The sequence below is a fragment of the Pan paniscus genome, chromosome 20 (genome assembly GCF_029289425.2).
Source record: "Pan paniscus chromosome 20, NHGRI_mPanPan1-v2.0_pri, whole genome shotgun sequence".
NCBI classification, from domain to species: domain Eukaryota; kingdom Metazoa; phylum Chordata; class Mammalia; order Primates; family Hominidae; genus Pan; species Pan paniscus.
Genome location: NC_073269.2, coordinates 42,117,417 through 42,130,299, shown reverse-complemented (window position 1 = coordinate 42,130,299; position 12,883 = coordinate 42,117,417). Strand labels below are relative to the sequence as shown.

The 12,883-nt window shown below is 54.8% G+C and overlaps 1 protein-coding gene across 1 annotated transcript; it reads right to left on the bottom strand.

Moving 5' to 3' along the window:
- Nucleotides 1-2,312: 2,312 nt before the first annotated feature.
- TBCB (tubulin folding cofactor B) lies at nucleotides 2,313-12,737 on the bottom strand. The gene is made up of 6 exons (XM_003816120.5): nucleotides 12,603-12,737; nucleotides 12,095-12,238; nucleotides 7,456-7,552; nucleotides 6,544-6,735; nucleotides 2,735-2,807; nucleotides 2,313-2,590 (listed from the first exon to the last, which is right to left on the bottom strand). The coding sequence occupies exons 1-6, from the start codon at nucleotides 12,714-12,716 to the stop codon at nucleotides 2,476-2,478; spliced, it is 735 nt and encodes a 244-aa protein (XP_003816168.1). The 5' UTR covers nucleotides 12,717-12,737; the 3' UTR covers nucleotides 2,313-2,475.
- Between the last annotated feature and the right edge of the window lie 146 nt (nucleotides 12,738-12,883).

Here is a 12,883-nt window from a genome sequence, read left to right as displayed (position 1 = left end):
GGAAGGAGGCCCAGCCGGCTCCAGCCACTAAGGGAGCTCGCTCGCCTCACTTCCACTGCGGCCAGAAAGTCAGCTTCGGCGCCTCCCCCGGGACGCTGGTTCCCCGCCTCGGATTAAGCTCGGCTGTCTGGACCGGATGCCCGCGCCTGCGCTGCACCGCCCTTCGCGGAGCGCGGAGCCAAATGCCTACATCCCACAATCCCCCGCAACGCCGGGAGGGGCGAGACCTCAGCTTCCAGCTCTGGGCAAGACCAGGCTCAGATTGTCGCGTAGTTTTCTGGGAAATGCCGTTTGCGTTCCAGGATGCTTATGCCACCTTTGAGACTACGCGACCCATAATGCACCAGGGGCGCAGCGTCTGAACGGTGCGCTGCCGCCCCCTCGTGGCAGATGGGCGGTCATTGCCGAGGCTAGGCACGCAAAGGTTGCGGGATCTGGGAGGCGAGCCCAAGTCCTGGGAACCCCTGGGAATTCCCTCCCAACCCCAAACTTTGGGCAGGAAAGGTGGAGTGTTGACGGGAAACGGTGAAAGACTTGCGGACAGGGCGTGCTGTGAGGATTAAAGGAAACCAGCCCAGTAACTGTTGGCTGTATAATCCTTAATAATGTGACACGCCACGTGCTGGTATCACGGCATGGAGTCTAGCTGTGTCACCCAGGCTGGAGCGCAGTGGTGTGAACACAGCTCACTGCAGCTTCTACCTCCCAAGGCTCAAGTGATCCTACCACCTAGCCTTCCAAGTAGCTGGGACTACAGGTGCGTGCCACCACACCCGGCTAATTTTTATTGTTGTTGTATTTTTTGTAGAGACAGGGTTTTTGCCATGTTGCCCAGGCTGGTCTTGAACTCCTGAACTCAAGTGGTCTGCCCTCCTCGGCCTCCCGGAGTGCTGGGATTATGGGCATAAGCCACCATGCCTGGCTTTTTTTCTTTTTTTTGAGACGGAGTCTCACTCTTGTCCCCAGGCTGGAGTGAAGTGGCACGATCTCAGCTCACTGCAATCTCCACCTCCTGGGTTCAAGCCATTCTCCTGCCTCAGCCTCCTGAGTAGCTGGGACTACAGGCACGCGCCACCACACCCAGCTAATTTTTGTATTTTTAGTAGAGTCAGGGTTTCACCATGTTGGCCAGGATGATCTCGATCTCCCGCCTCGGCCTCCCAAAATGCTGGGAATTACAGGCGTGGGCCACCGTGCTTGGCCTCTTTTCTTTTTTTTTGGTTTTGAGACAGGGTCTTGCTCTGTCATCCAGGCTGGAATGCAGTGGTGCCATAACTCACTGTAGCCTTGACCTTCTGGGCTTAAGTGATTCTCCCACCTCAGCCTCCCAAGTAGCTGGGGCTACAGGCATGCGCCACCATACCTGACTCATTTTTTGCATTTTTGTAGAGATGAAGTTTTACCATGTTGTCCAGGCTGATCTCAAACTCCTGGGCTTAAGCGAACTGCCAGCTCGGCCTCCCAAAGTGCTGGGATTACAGGCATGAGCCACTGTGCCTGGCTGAGTTGTACATCTTTTTTTTTTTTTGAGACGGAGTCTCGCTCTGTTGCCCAGGCTGGAGTACAGTGGCGTGATCTCAGCTCACTGCAAGCTCTGCCTCCCGGGTTCATGCCATTCTCCTGCCTCAGCCTCCTGAGTAGCTGGGACTACAGGCGCCCGCCACCATGCTCGGCTAATTTTTTTTTTTTGATTTTTTGTAGAGATGGGGTTTCACCATGTTAGCCAGGATGGGCTCGATCTCCTGACCTCATGATCCGCCTGCCTCGGCCTCCCAAAGTGCTGGGATTACAGGTGTGAGCCACCACATCCAGCCAGAGTTGTACATCTTTTTTTTTGAGCCAGTCTCGCTCTGTCGCCCAGGCTGGAGTGCAGTGGCATGATCTCGGCTCACTGCAAGCTCCGCCTCCCAGGTTCTCGCCATTCTCCTGCCTCAGCCTCCCCAGCAGCTGGGACTACAGGCACCCACCACCATGCCTGGCTAATTTTTTTGTATTTTTAGTAGAGAAAGGGTTTCACCGTGTTAGCCAGGATGGTCTCGATCTCCTGACCTCGTGATCCACCCGCCCTGGCCTCCCAAAGTGCTGGGATTACAGGCGTGAGCCACCGCGCCCAGCTGGCTGTACATCATTTTTAAAGGCAAAGGATATCCCCTCCCTTCCCTTCCCCTTCTTCCTGGTAGCTACAGCAGATGAGGTGGGAATGATGAGAAGATGGGGGAACAGCAAGATATAAGGAGACAGAGGCTGGCCCCTGATACAGAAGGGCCACTATTTACCCAGTGGGTCCCCAAATCATCAAGTCCTCTAAATACTTTCTGGGTTTCTAGTGAATTTAATGCATGAGTCTCAAAAATCAATGGCAAAGGAAAAAATGAATAAAATTAAAATGGGGTCAGGAGAAAAGGGCCATGGGCATACACAGGAGGGGCAGTCAGTGGCTGAGCTAGGAGCTGAAGCAGGGGAATTCCTTAGGTGTCATATCTCGTCCAACCCGTAGTCCTCCTCCGGGAAGTCCCCCACCGTCACGACTGCTGGCTTGACAAAGGCGCCATACTTGGCCTGGCATTCGAAGTAGCGTTTCCCATTCACACTGCAGGACAGGATGGGGGTGGGTGTGGTCAGAGGACCCTCACATGGCTCCACTCTAGAAGCTGGCATGGGCAGCTCAGCAAGCAGCACGCATGGACTTACACACAAATGCACACACAGACACCTGAGTGGGAATTCTTGTTACCTGCCATCATTTTTCCCCAGTGGCTCATCATAGCGGACACCAATCCAGTAGCCAGGTTTGAAATCTGTGAGACCTGCCAACAGAAGAGAAATCCCTGTGAAGCTTCTGGACATAGAAGAAATCCCCATGAAATTTCAGGATCACTCTGGATCCATGCCTACCCATTGAGCAGAAGCCTGTCTTGGTGAAAACCATTTCTTGCTACCTCTATTGCTACCACTAGGACCACCTCCAGCTCCTGCCTGTACTAATATGGTAGCCACTTCACTGGTGTCCCTGCTTCCACCCCTGTCCCCCATTCACTGGGTGAAGACACCAGCCAGTGAGGGCTTTGTAAAAACCTAAGGGGGATGGCACTACTGCCTTGCCAGAGAGAGAGGCTTCAGAATAAATCCAACCTGCTGACAGCTTGATCTTGAACTTCCAGCCTCCATTACTGTAAGAAATAACTTTAAGTCGCTCAGTGAGTGGTACTTTGTTAGCAAACTAATACACAACTCAGCGACAAAAGACAGCATCCCAATGAAAAACTGAGCAGAGGAATATACAAGGAACTCAAAGAACTCAACACCCACCCTGCAAAAAAAATATCCCATTACAAAGTGGGCAACAGGAAGTTGAGGCTGCAGTGAGCCATGATCATGGCCAAAGGACATGAACACACACTTCTCAAAAGATGACATACTGGCCGGGCACGGTGGCTCACGCCTGTAATCCCAGCACTTTAGGAGGCTGAGGAGGGTGGATCACGAGGTCAGGAGATCGAGACCATCCTGGCTAACATGGTGAAACCCCATCTCTACTGAAAATACAAAAAATTAGCCGGGTGTGGTGGCGGGCGCCTGTAGTTCCAGCTACTCGGGAGGCTGAGGCAGGAGAACCGTTTGAACCTGGGAGGCGGAGGTTGGAACGAGCGAGCTGAGATCATGCCACTGTATTCCAGCCTGGGCACAAAGCGAGACTACGTCTCAAAAGAAAAAAAACAAAACAAAACCCCGACATACCGCTGGGCGCGGTGGCTCATGTTTGTAATCCTAGCACTTTGGGAGATCCACCAGCTCGGGTGGATCACTTGAGGCCAGGAGTTTGAGACCAGCCTGGCCAACATGGCAAAACCCTGTCTCTACTAAAAATACAGAAATTAGCCAGGTGTTGTGGCGCTCGCCTATAATCCCAGCTACTCGGGAGGCTGAGGCATGAGAATTGCTTGAACCCGGGAGGCAGATGATGCAGTGAGCTGAGAGCACCACTGCACTCCAGCCTGGGTGACGGAGTGAGACTGTGTGTCAAAAAACAAAAAACAAAAGGCAAAGGATCTGAATAGACATTTCTCCAAAGAAGATACACAAATGGCCATGCAAAGATGCTCAACATCATTAGCTGCCAAAGAAGTGCAAATCAAAACCATGATGATGTTCCACTTCACACCCAGTGGATGACTGTAAGCAAAAGACAGACTAAAGTGCTGGTGAGGATGAGGACAAAATGGGACCCTTGTGCACTGCTGGCGGGAATGAAAACTGCTGCAGCGGCTGTGGGAAGCAGTGTGGCAGGTCCTCAAAAAAGTCAAGCACAGTGTTAGCATGTGGCCCAGGGATTCCACTCCTAGGCACAGAGAAATGAAAACAAATGTCCACATAAAAATGTATTTTTTTATTTTTTGAGATGGAGTCTTGCATGGTTGCCCAGGCTGGAGTGCAGTGGTGTGATCTTGGCTCACTGCAACCTCTGCCTCCCAGGCTCAAGCGATTCTCCTGCCTCAGCCTTCCGGGTAGCTGCGATCACAGGCACCCGCCACCACGCCCAGTTAATTTTTGTATTTTTAGTAGAGATGGGGTTTCACCATGTTGGCCAGGCTGGTCTCAAAATTCCTGATCTCAGGTGATCTGCCCACCTTGGCCTCCCAAAGTGCTGGAATTACAGGCATGAGCCACCATGCCCAGCCACACAGAAATTTATAAAAGAATGTTCAGGCCGAGCATGGTGGCTCACACCTGTAATCCCAGCACTTTGGGAGGCTGAAGCAGGACGATCACTTGAGCGGGAAGAGTTTGAGACCAGCCTGGGCCACATGGCGAAATCCCATCCTACAAAAAAACCCACAAAACTTTAGCTGGGGGTGGTGATGAGTACCTGTATTCCCAGCTACTCAGGAGGCCGAGGTGGGAGGATGGCTTGAGCCCAAGAGGTTAAGGCTGAAATGGCCGAGATTGTGCCACTGCATTCCAGCCTGGGCGATAGCCAGATGCTGTCTCAAATTAGAAAAAAAAAAAAAAAAAAAAGAAGAAGGTTCATAGCAGCATTATTCATAATAGCCAAAAAGTGGAAATGACCCTAATGTCCACTAACTGGTGACTGGATACACTGTGGTCTAGGCGCTCAATGCAGGACTATTTGGCAACAGTGTGGCACTGACACAGGCATGCCACGGATGAAACTTGAAAGCATTCTGCTCAGTGGAAGCCGCCAGTTACAAAAGGCCACAGACTGCATGATCCTATTCCTATGAAACATCCAGAATCGGCAAATTAGAGACAGACGTAAATTAGTGGCTGCAGACAACTGGGGGATGGGTACACACAGGCATAAAGACGGAAATACCAGACAGTGGGGATGCCAGAAGCGGGAGGGTGGTGAGGGTTGAAAAATTATCTGTTGGGTACGATGTTCACAATTTGGGTCATGGGTACACTAGAAGCCCGGTCCCCACCCACTAGCAGGCAACACACCCATGTAACAATACATATATGTACCCCGTGTATCTTTTTTTTTTTTGGAGACAGGGTCTCCCTCTGTCACCCAGGCTGCAGTGCAGTGGTGCGATCATAGCTCACTGCAGCCTCAACTCCTGGGCTCAAGCCATCCTCCCACCTCAGCCTCCCAAGTAGCTGGGGCACCTATAGGTGCTCACCACCACAACTGACAAAAGTTTTGTGGGATTTTTTTTTTTTTTTTTGTAGAGACAGGGTCTCATTATGTTGCCCAGGCTGGTCTCAAATTCCTGGGTTCAAGTGATCCTCCTGTCTCAGCCTCCCAAAGTGCTGGGATTACAGGTGTGAGCCATTGCACCCAGCCTTTTTTTTGAGACTGGGTCTTTCTCTGCTGCCCAGGCTAGGGTGCAATGACACAATCATAGCTCACTGTAACCTCCAACTCCGGGGCTCAAGCAAGCCTCCCACCTTGTTCTCCCAAAGTGCTGAGTTTATAGGCGTGAGCCATCATGCCTAGCCTGTTCTTTTTAAAAAAATCCACACTGCTCTCCACTGTGACGCCGCCCTGCCCATGCCCCTGACTACACTTCTCCCCTCTCCTCCCGCTCCCCTTCCCCAGGTGGACCTCCTGCGCTCTGCTCACCTGCACCCGCTACTCCTTCTGGCGGGAACTCTTCCTCCCTTTTCACCTGGCTGCTGCCTCCTTTCCTTCAGATGCTCCCAGCCTCCAGGTGCTTCCTCTGGGCTCACACAGCCCCCTGTGTTCCCTCACTCCTGCCTTGGTCACGCCGCCCGTTTCCCTACTGCGACTGACACTGCCCCACGCTTCGAAGCGCACAGGCCGCGTGCCTCTGGCTTCTGCTTCCTCCCTCGCTGGACAGATCACTCCGCCTGTGCCTCCCACTTCCCTCCACAAACACTCTGGGCCGTCAGTGTCCGCAGATGATTCCGTCACCTCCAGGGACTGAGATCGTTTCGAGTCCCCCCCCACCCCGCGCCCCTAGGCAGAGCGTGGTCTCCGAGGCTCCACTGTGCCCACAACATTTCCTCCCGGCCTTGGAGCCCTGGAGCCCGGGACCGGGCCCGCGGGCCACGCACCTACATACATGACGGTGCCCCGGCGAGGGGATTGTCCCGCCGCCCGCACCTCACAGCGGCTGCCCACGGGGATGGAGCTGGCCTGGGCCTTCTCCTCGGCCAGGCGCTGGGCGGCCTCGGCCTCCTGCTGAGCCCGCTCCTCCTCGTTGTACCGGCCGAGCTTGCTGCGCTTCAGGAAAGAGCGGACCGTGTCTGTGGGCAGAGGGGGCTGGGGTCAGTTGGGGTGTCGGCCGGGCCTAACAGGATGACGCTCCACCCACGAGGGGCCCACGTTCACGGAGGAACTCTCTCTTCCAGGTGACAAAGGGCTGTCACCCAAGCCCCAGGTCTCCCACCACAGCCTTAGCCTCTCCCAGGACTCCTAGGCCCCCCCCACTCCACAATCGTAAATGGAAGGGGTGCCGCCTGCACCCCTCACTACAGGACCCATGGTCTCTCACCCCTTCAGCGCACATCTGCCTTCATCATCCGCCTTCCTCCTCCGCCCTCCTCCGGCCCTGAGGCCCCCGGTCTCCCCCACACTCGATCCGTCCCAGGTGCCCTCACTGACCGCCACCCTGTCCACTCGCATTCCACCTGTCCTGCCCTCCACACCCCGTCCGACCGCCCCATGCCCCCATCTGACCCTGACAACACCCAGCCCCCACACCTACCCCTCAACTCCCTCCACTTTCCCAGCCCTCCCCCGACCACGTCTGACTGCCCATACCCCTGACACCTCCCGGCCCTCATTCCCACCCCAGGCCTCCGTCTGTCCCCACTCCCAGCCTCACCCCTATATCCTCCCAAGCTCTCGGCCCCCCGTCTACACCACTGGCCTCCCTGCAGGGGCCCTGTCTAACCTGCCCGCCCTCATACCTGCACATACTCCCTCTGGCCCCCACGCACCCCTCGACGCCCACCTGCCCGTACCTTGCCTCTGGTCGTAGGCTTCTTGTGAGATCGTGTACTTCTCCACCCGGGACACGTCCTCATACTCACCAAGGCGGGCGCCACTGTGGTCAATGACCTGTGTGAGGGGAGGGGCTCCGTGGGGATCAGGGTCTGGCCAGGGAGGCCTGGGTGCTGGGTGCAGGGACTTCAGTGTCTCCATCTGGGAAAAACGCATCTCCCTCCCTCGCCTGTACTGCAGCCTTCTCTTCTCTCCTGAGCCCGGCGGAAGGGAGAAGTAGCTACGTACACTGGCCACCTCCCCTTCCTCACCCCCATCCAAGCTCCCAGAGGCTGCCTCTGTCCCCAGAAGTTCCCCGCTTGCTGGCATCAACATCGCCAAGGGCCCCAAAGTCACAGAGTCCAACCGGCAGAGCTCAGGCCTTGCCCACAGCCCTGTGCACAGCGCATCTCCTCGCTGGGCCTCTGGGACTCTCCTAAGCTGGCCCCAACCTCAGGCCCCAGAGCATCTCTTCCTGTTCTGCCCCCAGTATTCATTCATTCATTGGTTTCCGAGCTCCCAGGGGCCCAGCTGGGCCTCATGCTGGGGACTCAGTGTAAACACAGACGCACTCTGCCCTCAGGCTGTGCTCATTGTGCAGGGATAAGGCCAACCACAAACAAAGGAACAGGTACCTATGAAACACTGGAGGATGGCTATGGAGAAAAATATGACAGGGAAGAGGCTTAAGGAGCATGGGAGGGTAGGCTTCCCAAAAGAGGGGATGTTTGAGCCAAGGCTGGAAGGATGAGCAAGAACGGCAGGTGCAGACGGCCAGAGGTAGAAATGTCCTTCACGCTCTAGAGTGGGTGGTGCGGGTGGGGTGGAGCGAGCCAGAGGGAGAGTGGAAGACACAAGGGACTGCTGGAGACTTTGGGTTTTCTTTTGTTTTTTTTTTTTGACGGAGTCTCACTCTGTCACCCAGGCTGGAGTGTGGTGGTGTGATCTCAGCTCACGGAAACCTCTGCCTCCCCCCAAATTCAAGTGATTCTCCTGCCTCAGCCTCCCGGGCAGCTGAAACTATAGGCACACACCACCACACCCGGCTAATTTTTGTATTTTTAAGTAGAGATGACGTTTCACCATGCTGGTCAGGCTGGTCTAGAACTCCTGACCTCAAGTGATCTTCCCACCTCAGCCTCCCAATGTACTGGGTGGGATTACAGGCACGATCCACCGCACCTGGCCTAGACTTTGGTTTTTATCTGGAGCGAAGTGCCACCAGGGCAGGGCTCTGAGCTAGGAGGGCCCTGGCCTGACTCAGGTGGTCCCAGGCTCCCTCTGGCTGAGGGGGAGCGGGGAGGCCAGGGAGGAAGCTGCCGGGATGGCGAGGTTGGGGGAAGGATGGAGGCTGGACCAGGGTCAGGGAAGTTTTTGTAGGTGGAGCCGAGAGGATTTGATGAGAGAGTGGATGTGGGGGTGAGGGAGAGAGCGGGCCCAAGGAACACCCTGAGGTGTCTGGCCTAAGCCACTGGGCTAACATGGCAAAATAGGAATGGCCTTTATCTCTGGATGAAGCGTCACTGAGAATTTCTGTTATGTTGAGAATTTTCACAAATTTGAAGTTCTGTTATTTTAAACAATGAATATGGGTGATATTTATAAAGAGAAAAAGAATTTTAGAAAATGTAAAAATTCCCCAGTGGCTCCACTCTGGAACACCTTCCTTGAGTGGCCTGGGAGGTCTGTGTGTACCTGAACCGCCCGCTATGAAACCTGCTCAAAGATGCCACTGCCTATGAGGTGCCTATGAACACCCGCACCCCTTAGCTTCAGCTGCCCAGGGTGGCCCAAAGGCTCAGTCCTGTGCACCCAGCAGAGGCCTGACCCACAGCTCCAGACCTCGTCCCCTCATCAGGACTCTCACAGCAGCCCCTTCCTGGTCTCCCTACTCTTCCTGTCCTCCACCATCTGTTCCCCACACACAGCCAGAGGGGGCCTGTGAACACCTGAGCCAGGTCAGGGTCCTCCCCAGCTTCCACACTGTTTGGCCGCAGAAGTGGCCTGTCTTAATCCCCACCGTGCTCCCTCCCACCTCGGAGTGTTTGCTGGGTTGTGCCCCATTCCTAGGGCACCCCTTCCCCATCTTCAGTTAACCTTTTTTTTTTTTTTTTTTTTTTAAAGATAGGATCTCGCTCTATCATCCAAACTGGAGTGCAGTGGTGTGATCTCGGCTCACTGCAACTTCCAGCTCCTGGGTTCAAGTGATCCTCCTGCCTCAGCCTCCTGAGTAGCTAGGATTACAGGCATCTGCCACCACGCCCAGCTAATTTCTGTATTTTTAGGAGAGACGGGGTTTCACTGTCTCGAACTCCTGACCTTAAGTGATCTGTCCACCTCAGCCTCCCAAGGCACTGGGATTACAGGCGTGAACCACCATGCCCGACCAATTCTTTTTATTCTTCTCGTCTCTGCTCCAGCAGCACCACCTCCAGGATGTCCTCCCAGATGTCACTGATGCATCAGGTACCCCAGGATAGGGTCTCCCAGCTTCATGATCTCCTACACAACCCTTGTCTCCCCTGACCCTTCACATTCAGTCCTCTGGCCATTTAGCCAACATCTGCCTCATACACTAGAACTTCTCAGATGCAGTCATAATGAAACCCCTGGCACAACACAGATGGGGAATGAACAGTTAATCAAGGAGAGAAAAAAGAAGCAGTTCTCTCTAGAGTCATGTAGACTGGGGCCAAAATGCTATTGACAGTTCATCCTTAAGAAAGTAGATTCTGGGCCGGGTGCGGTGGCTCATGCCTGTAATCCCAGCACTTTGGGAGGCCGAGGTGGGCGGATTACCTGAGGTCAGGAGTTCGAGACCAGCCTGACTAACATGGTGAAACCCCGTCTCTACTAAAAATACAAAAATTACCCTGGTGTAGTGGCGGGCATCTGTAATCCCAGCTACTCGGGAGGCTGAGGCAGGAGAATCGCTTGAACCGGGGAGGCGGAGGTTGCAGTGAGCCGAGATCATGCCACTGCACGCCAGTCTGGGAGACAGAGCAAGACTCTGTCTCAAAAAAAAAATAAATAAATAAATAAATAAACTCCACCCTGAAGCTAAATTTTCTCTTCTGCAAAATGGGGATAATTACATTATCCTTGTGGTCTTACTTTATGGATTCAATTCATCATTCAACAATGATTCACAGGGCTGGGCATGGTGGCTCACGCCTGTAATCCCAGCACTTTGCGAGGCCGAGGTGGGCAGATCACTTGAGGTCAGGAGTTCAAGACCAGCCTGGCCAACATGGTGAAACCCCAACTCTACCTAAAATACAAAATTACAAAATTAGCCAGGCGTGGTGGTGCACACCTGTAATCCCAGCTACTTGGGAGGCTGAGGCAGGAGAATAGCTTGAACCCAGGAGACAGAGGTTGCAGTGAGCTGAGATCACACCACTGCATTCCGGCCTGGGGAACAAGGGCAAAACTCTGTCTCGAAGAAAACAAAACAAAAAAACGATTCACGGACGATCCTCCCTGTCCCAGGCACTATTCCAAGTACTGGGGACACAGCAGTGAATTATAGTGATAAAAATTTCCACCCTCAGGGCACTCGAATCCAGGGAGGCAGAGAGTAAATAAACCAGATGAGAGAAATCCAGAGTGTGTCAGAGGAGAATTACTGGTAAACACAAAAATCTAAAATAAAGCAAAGAAGGGGAAAGGAATGAGGTAAACGTTAACACTGAGGCCGGTGAAGACTTCACTAGAATCCTGACACTTTAAATTAAGACAGGAAGGAAGGGTGAGGCACGCAGGCATATGACAAAAGAACCATTCAGGCCCAGGATCCAGAGGCTGAGCTCACCTGGACTGTGCAAGGAGCAATGTGGCTGCTACAGACTGAGTGAGGTGGGGAGGGAATAAGGACAGAAAGGGGCTGGGCTTGGTGGCTCATGCCTGTAATCCCAGCACTTTAGTAGGTCAAGGTGAGCTGATCACTTGAGGTCAGGAGTTCCAGACCAGCCTGGCCAACATGGCGAAAACCCATCTCTACTAAAAATACAAAAATTAGCTGGGTGGGCACCTGTAATCCCAGCTACTCGGGAGGCTGGGGCACAAGGATCACTTGAACCCAGGAGGTGAAGGTTGCAGTGAGCCCGATAGTGCCACTGCACTCCATTCCAGATTGGGTGACAGAGTGAGACTCTGTCTCAAAAAAAGACAGAAAGGATGTACTGAGCGGATGCACAAAGAGATCATGTGTTCTGGTTTCTCCCAAGCTGTCCAGCCTGGTCACTCACTGTGACCTACCTCACATTCTAGGCCTCTGTACACCCTGCTCCCTCCTTTCCACCTCTTTCTCTTAAGTCACCCTTTCCTCATCCCTCAGCTCAGACATCCCTTCCTCCAGGAAGCCCTCTCTGATTCTCCCAGGTGGAGTCAGGCACCTCTTCTTGGTGGCTCCAGTCCCCTGGGATTTCCTGATCCCAGCCCAGACCACTCTAGGCTGTCCCTGTCTAATGATGGGTCTGTCTCTCGTCAGGCTGCACTGGAGGCTCCACGAAGGCAGGACCTATCTTGGGTATGACTGAGGGCAAAGCCCAGCAAGTGTCTGTTGAATAACCAAATGAAAGGTGGGGTGGGGGAGTGTCCCAGCTAGAGAGTCCTCACGTGGATGCGGCAGCCGTCATCTACAGGGTAGGAGCCCAGCAGCGCATCCTCTTGATCCAGCTTGCTGTAGAACTTGTCGTCAACTCCATACAGCTCCAGTTCCATGCAGGAAGCAGGGCTGCCCACCAGCAACTCCAGTTTACACTGTGAGGAGGAGGCAGGGTGAGGAGGAGGAGGCCAGGGGCCCCGCCCCTTGCATCAATGACCATCGCCACGTCTCTTTTCCTCCAAAAGACCCCCCAGTCAGGACGCACGGGGCCGCAATCCAGCCCCTCGCCTCTTGCCCCCGCCCTCTGGACCGTCGGATTTTTCGCTGGACTCGGCCCTCATCTCTGCACTCTCGAGTTCTCTCCGGACCCGCCCCGCCGCGACCGGGTCCCCAGCCTCCGCAGCCTGGGATCACCTCCGGGCCCGCCCAGTCACTCCCCGGCCCCTCCCAGCCTCCCCCTTCCGGGAACCCCCCAATTTCTTCGCCCCGCCCCTCCGGACCCCGCCCCCATGGCCACACCTTGAACTCAGCGATGGTGAGGCTGCGGCTGTATCGCTTCTCGGAGCGGAAGGTGTTGAGGGAGCTGCTGATGAAAACGGTCACCGTGGGTGCCGACACCCCCGTCACCTCCATCTTGCCGCGCCCTGCGGAGGCCTGCAGCGCAGTCCAGCCGCCTCACACCCGCTCCGCAGCCGCCGCCGCCGCTGCTGCTGCTGGGCTATCAGCCCCGCCTCCTGCTCCGTGCCTGACCAATCCGCGCTCTCCTGCCAGGAGCGTCCGCCAATCGCCGCCGTCCCTTC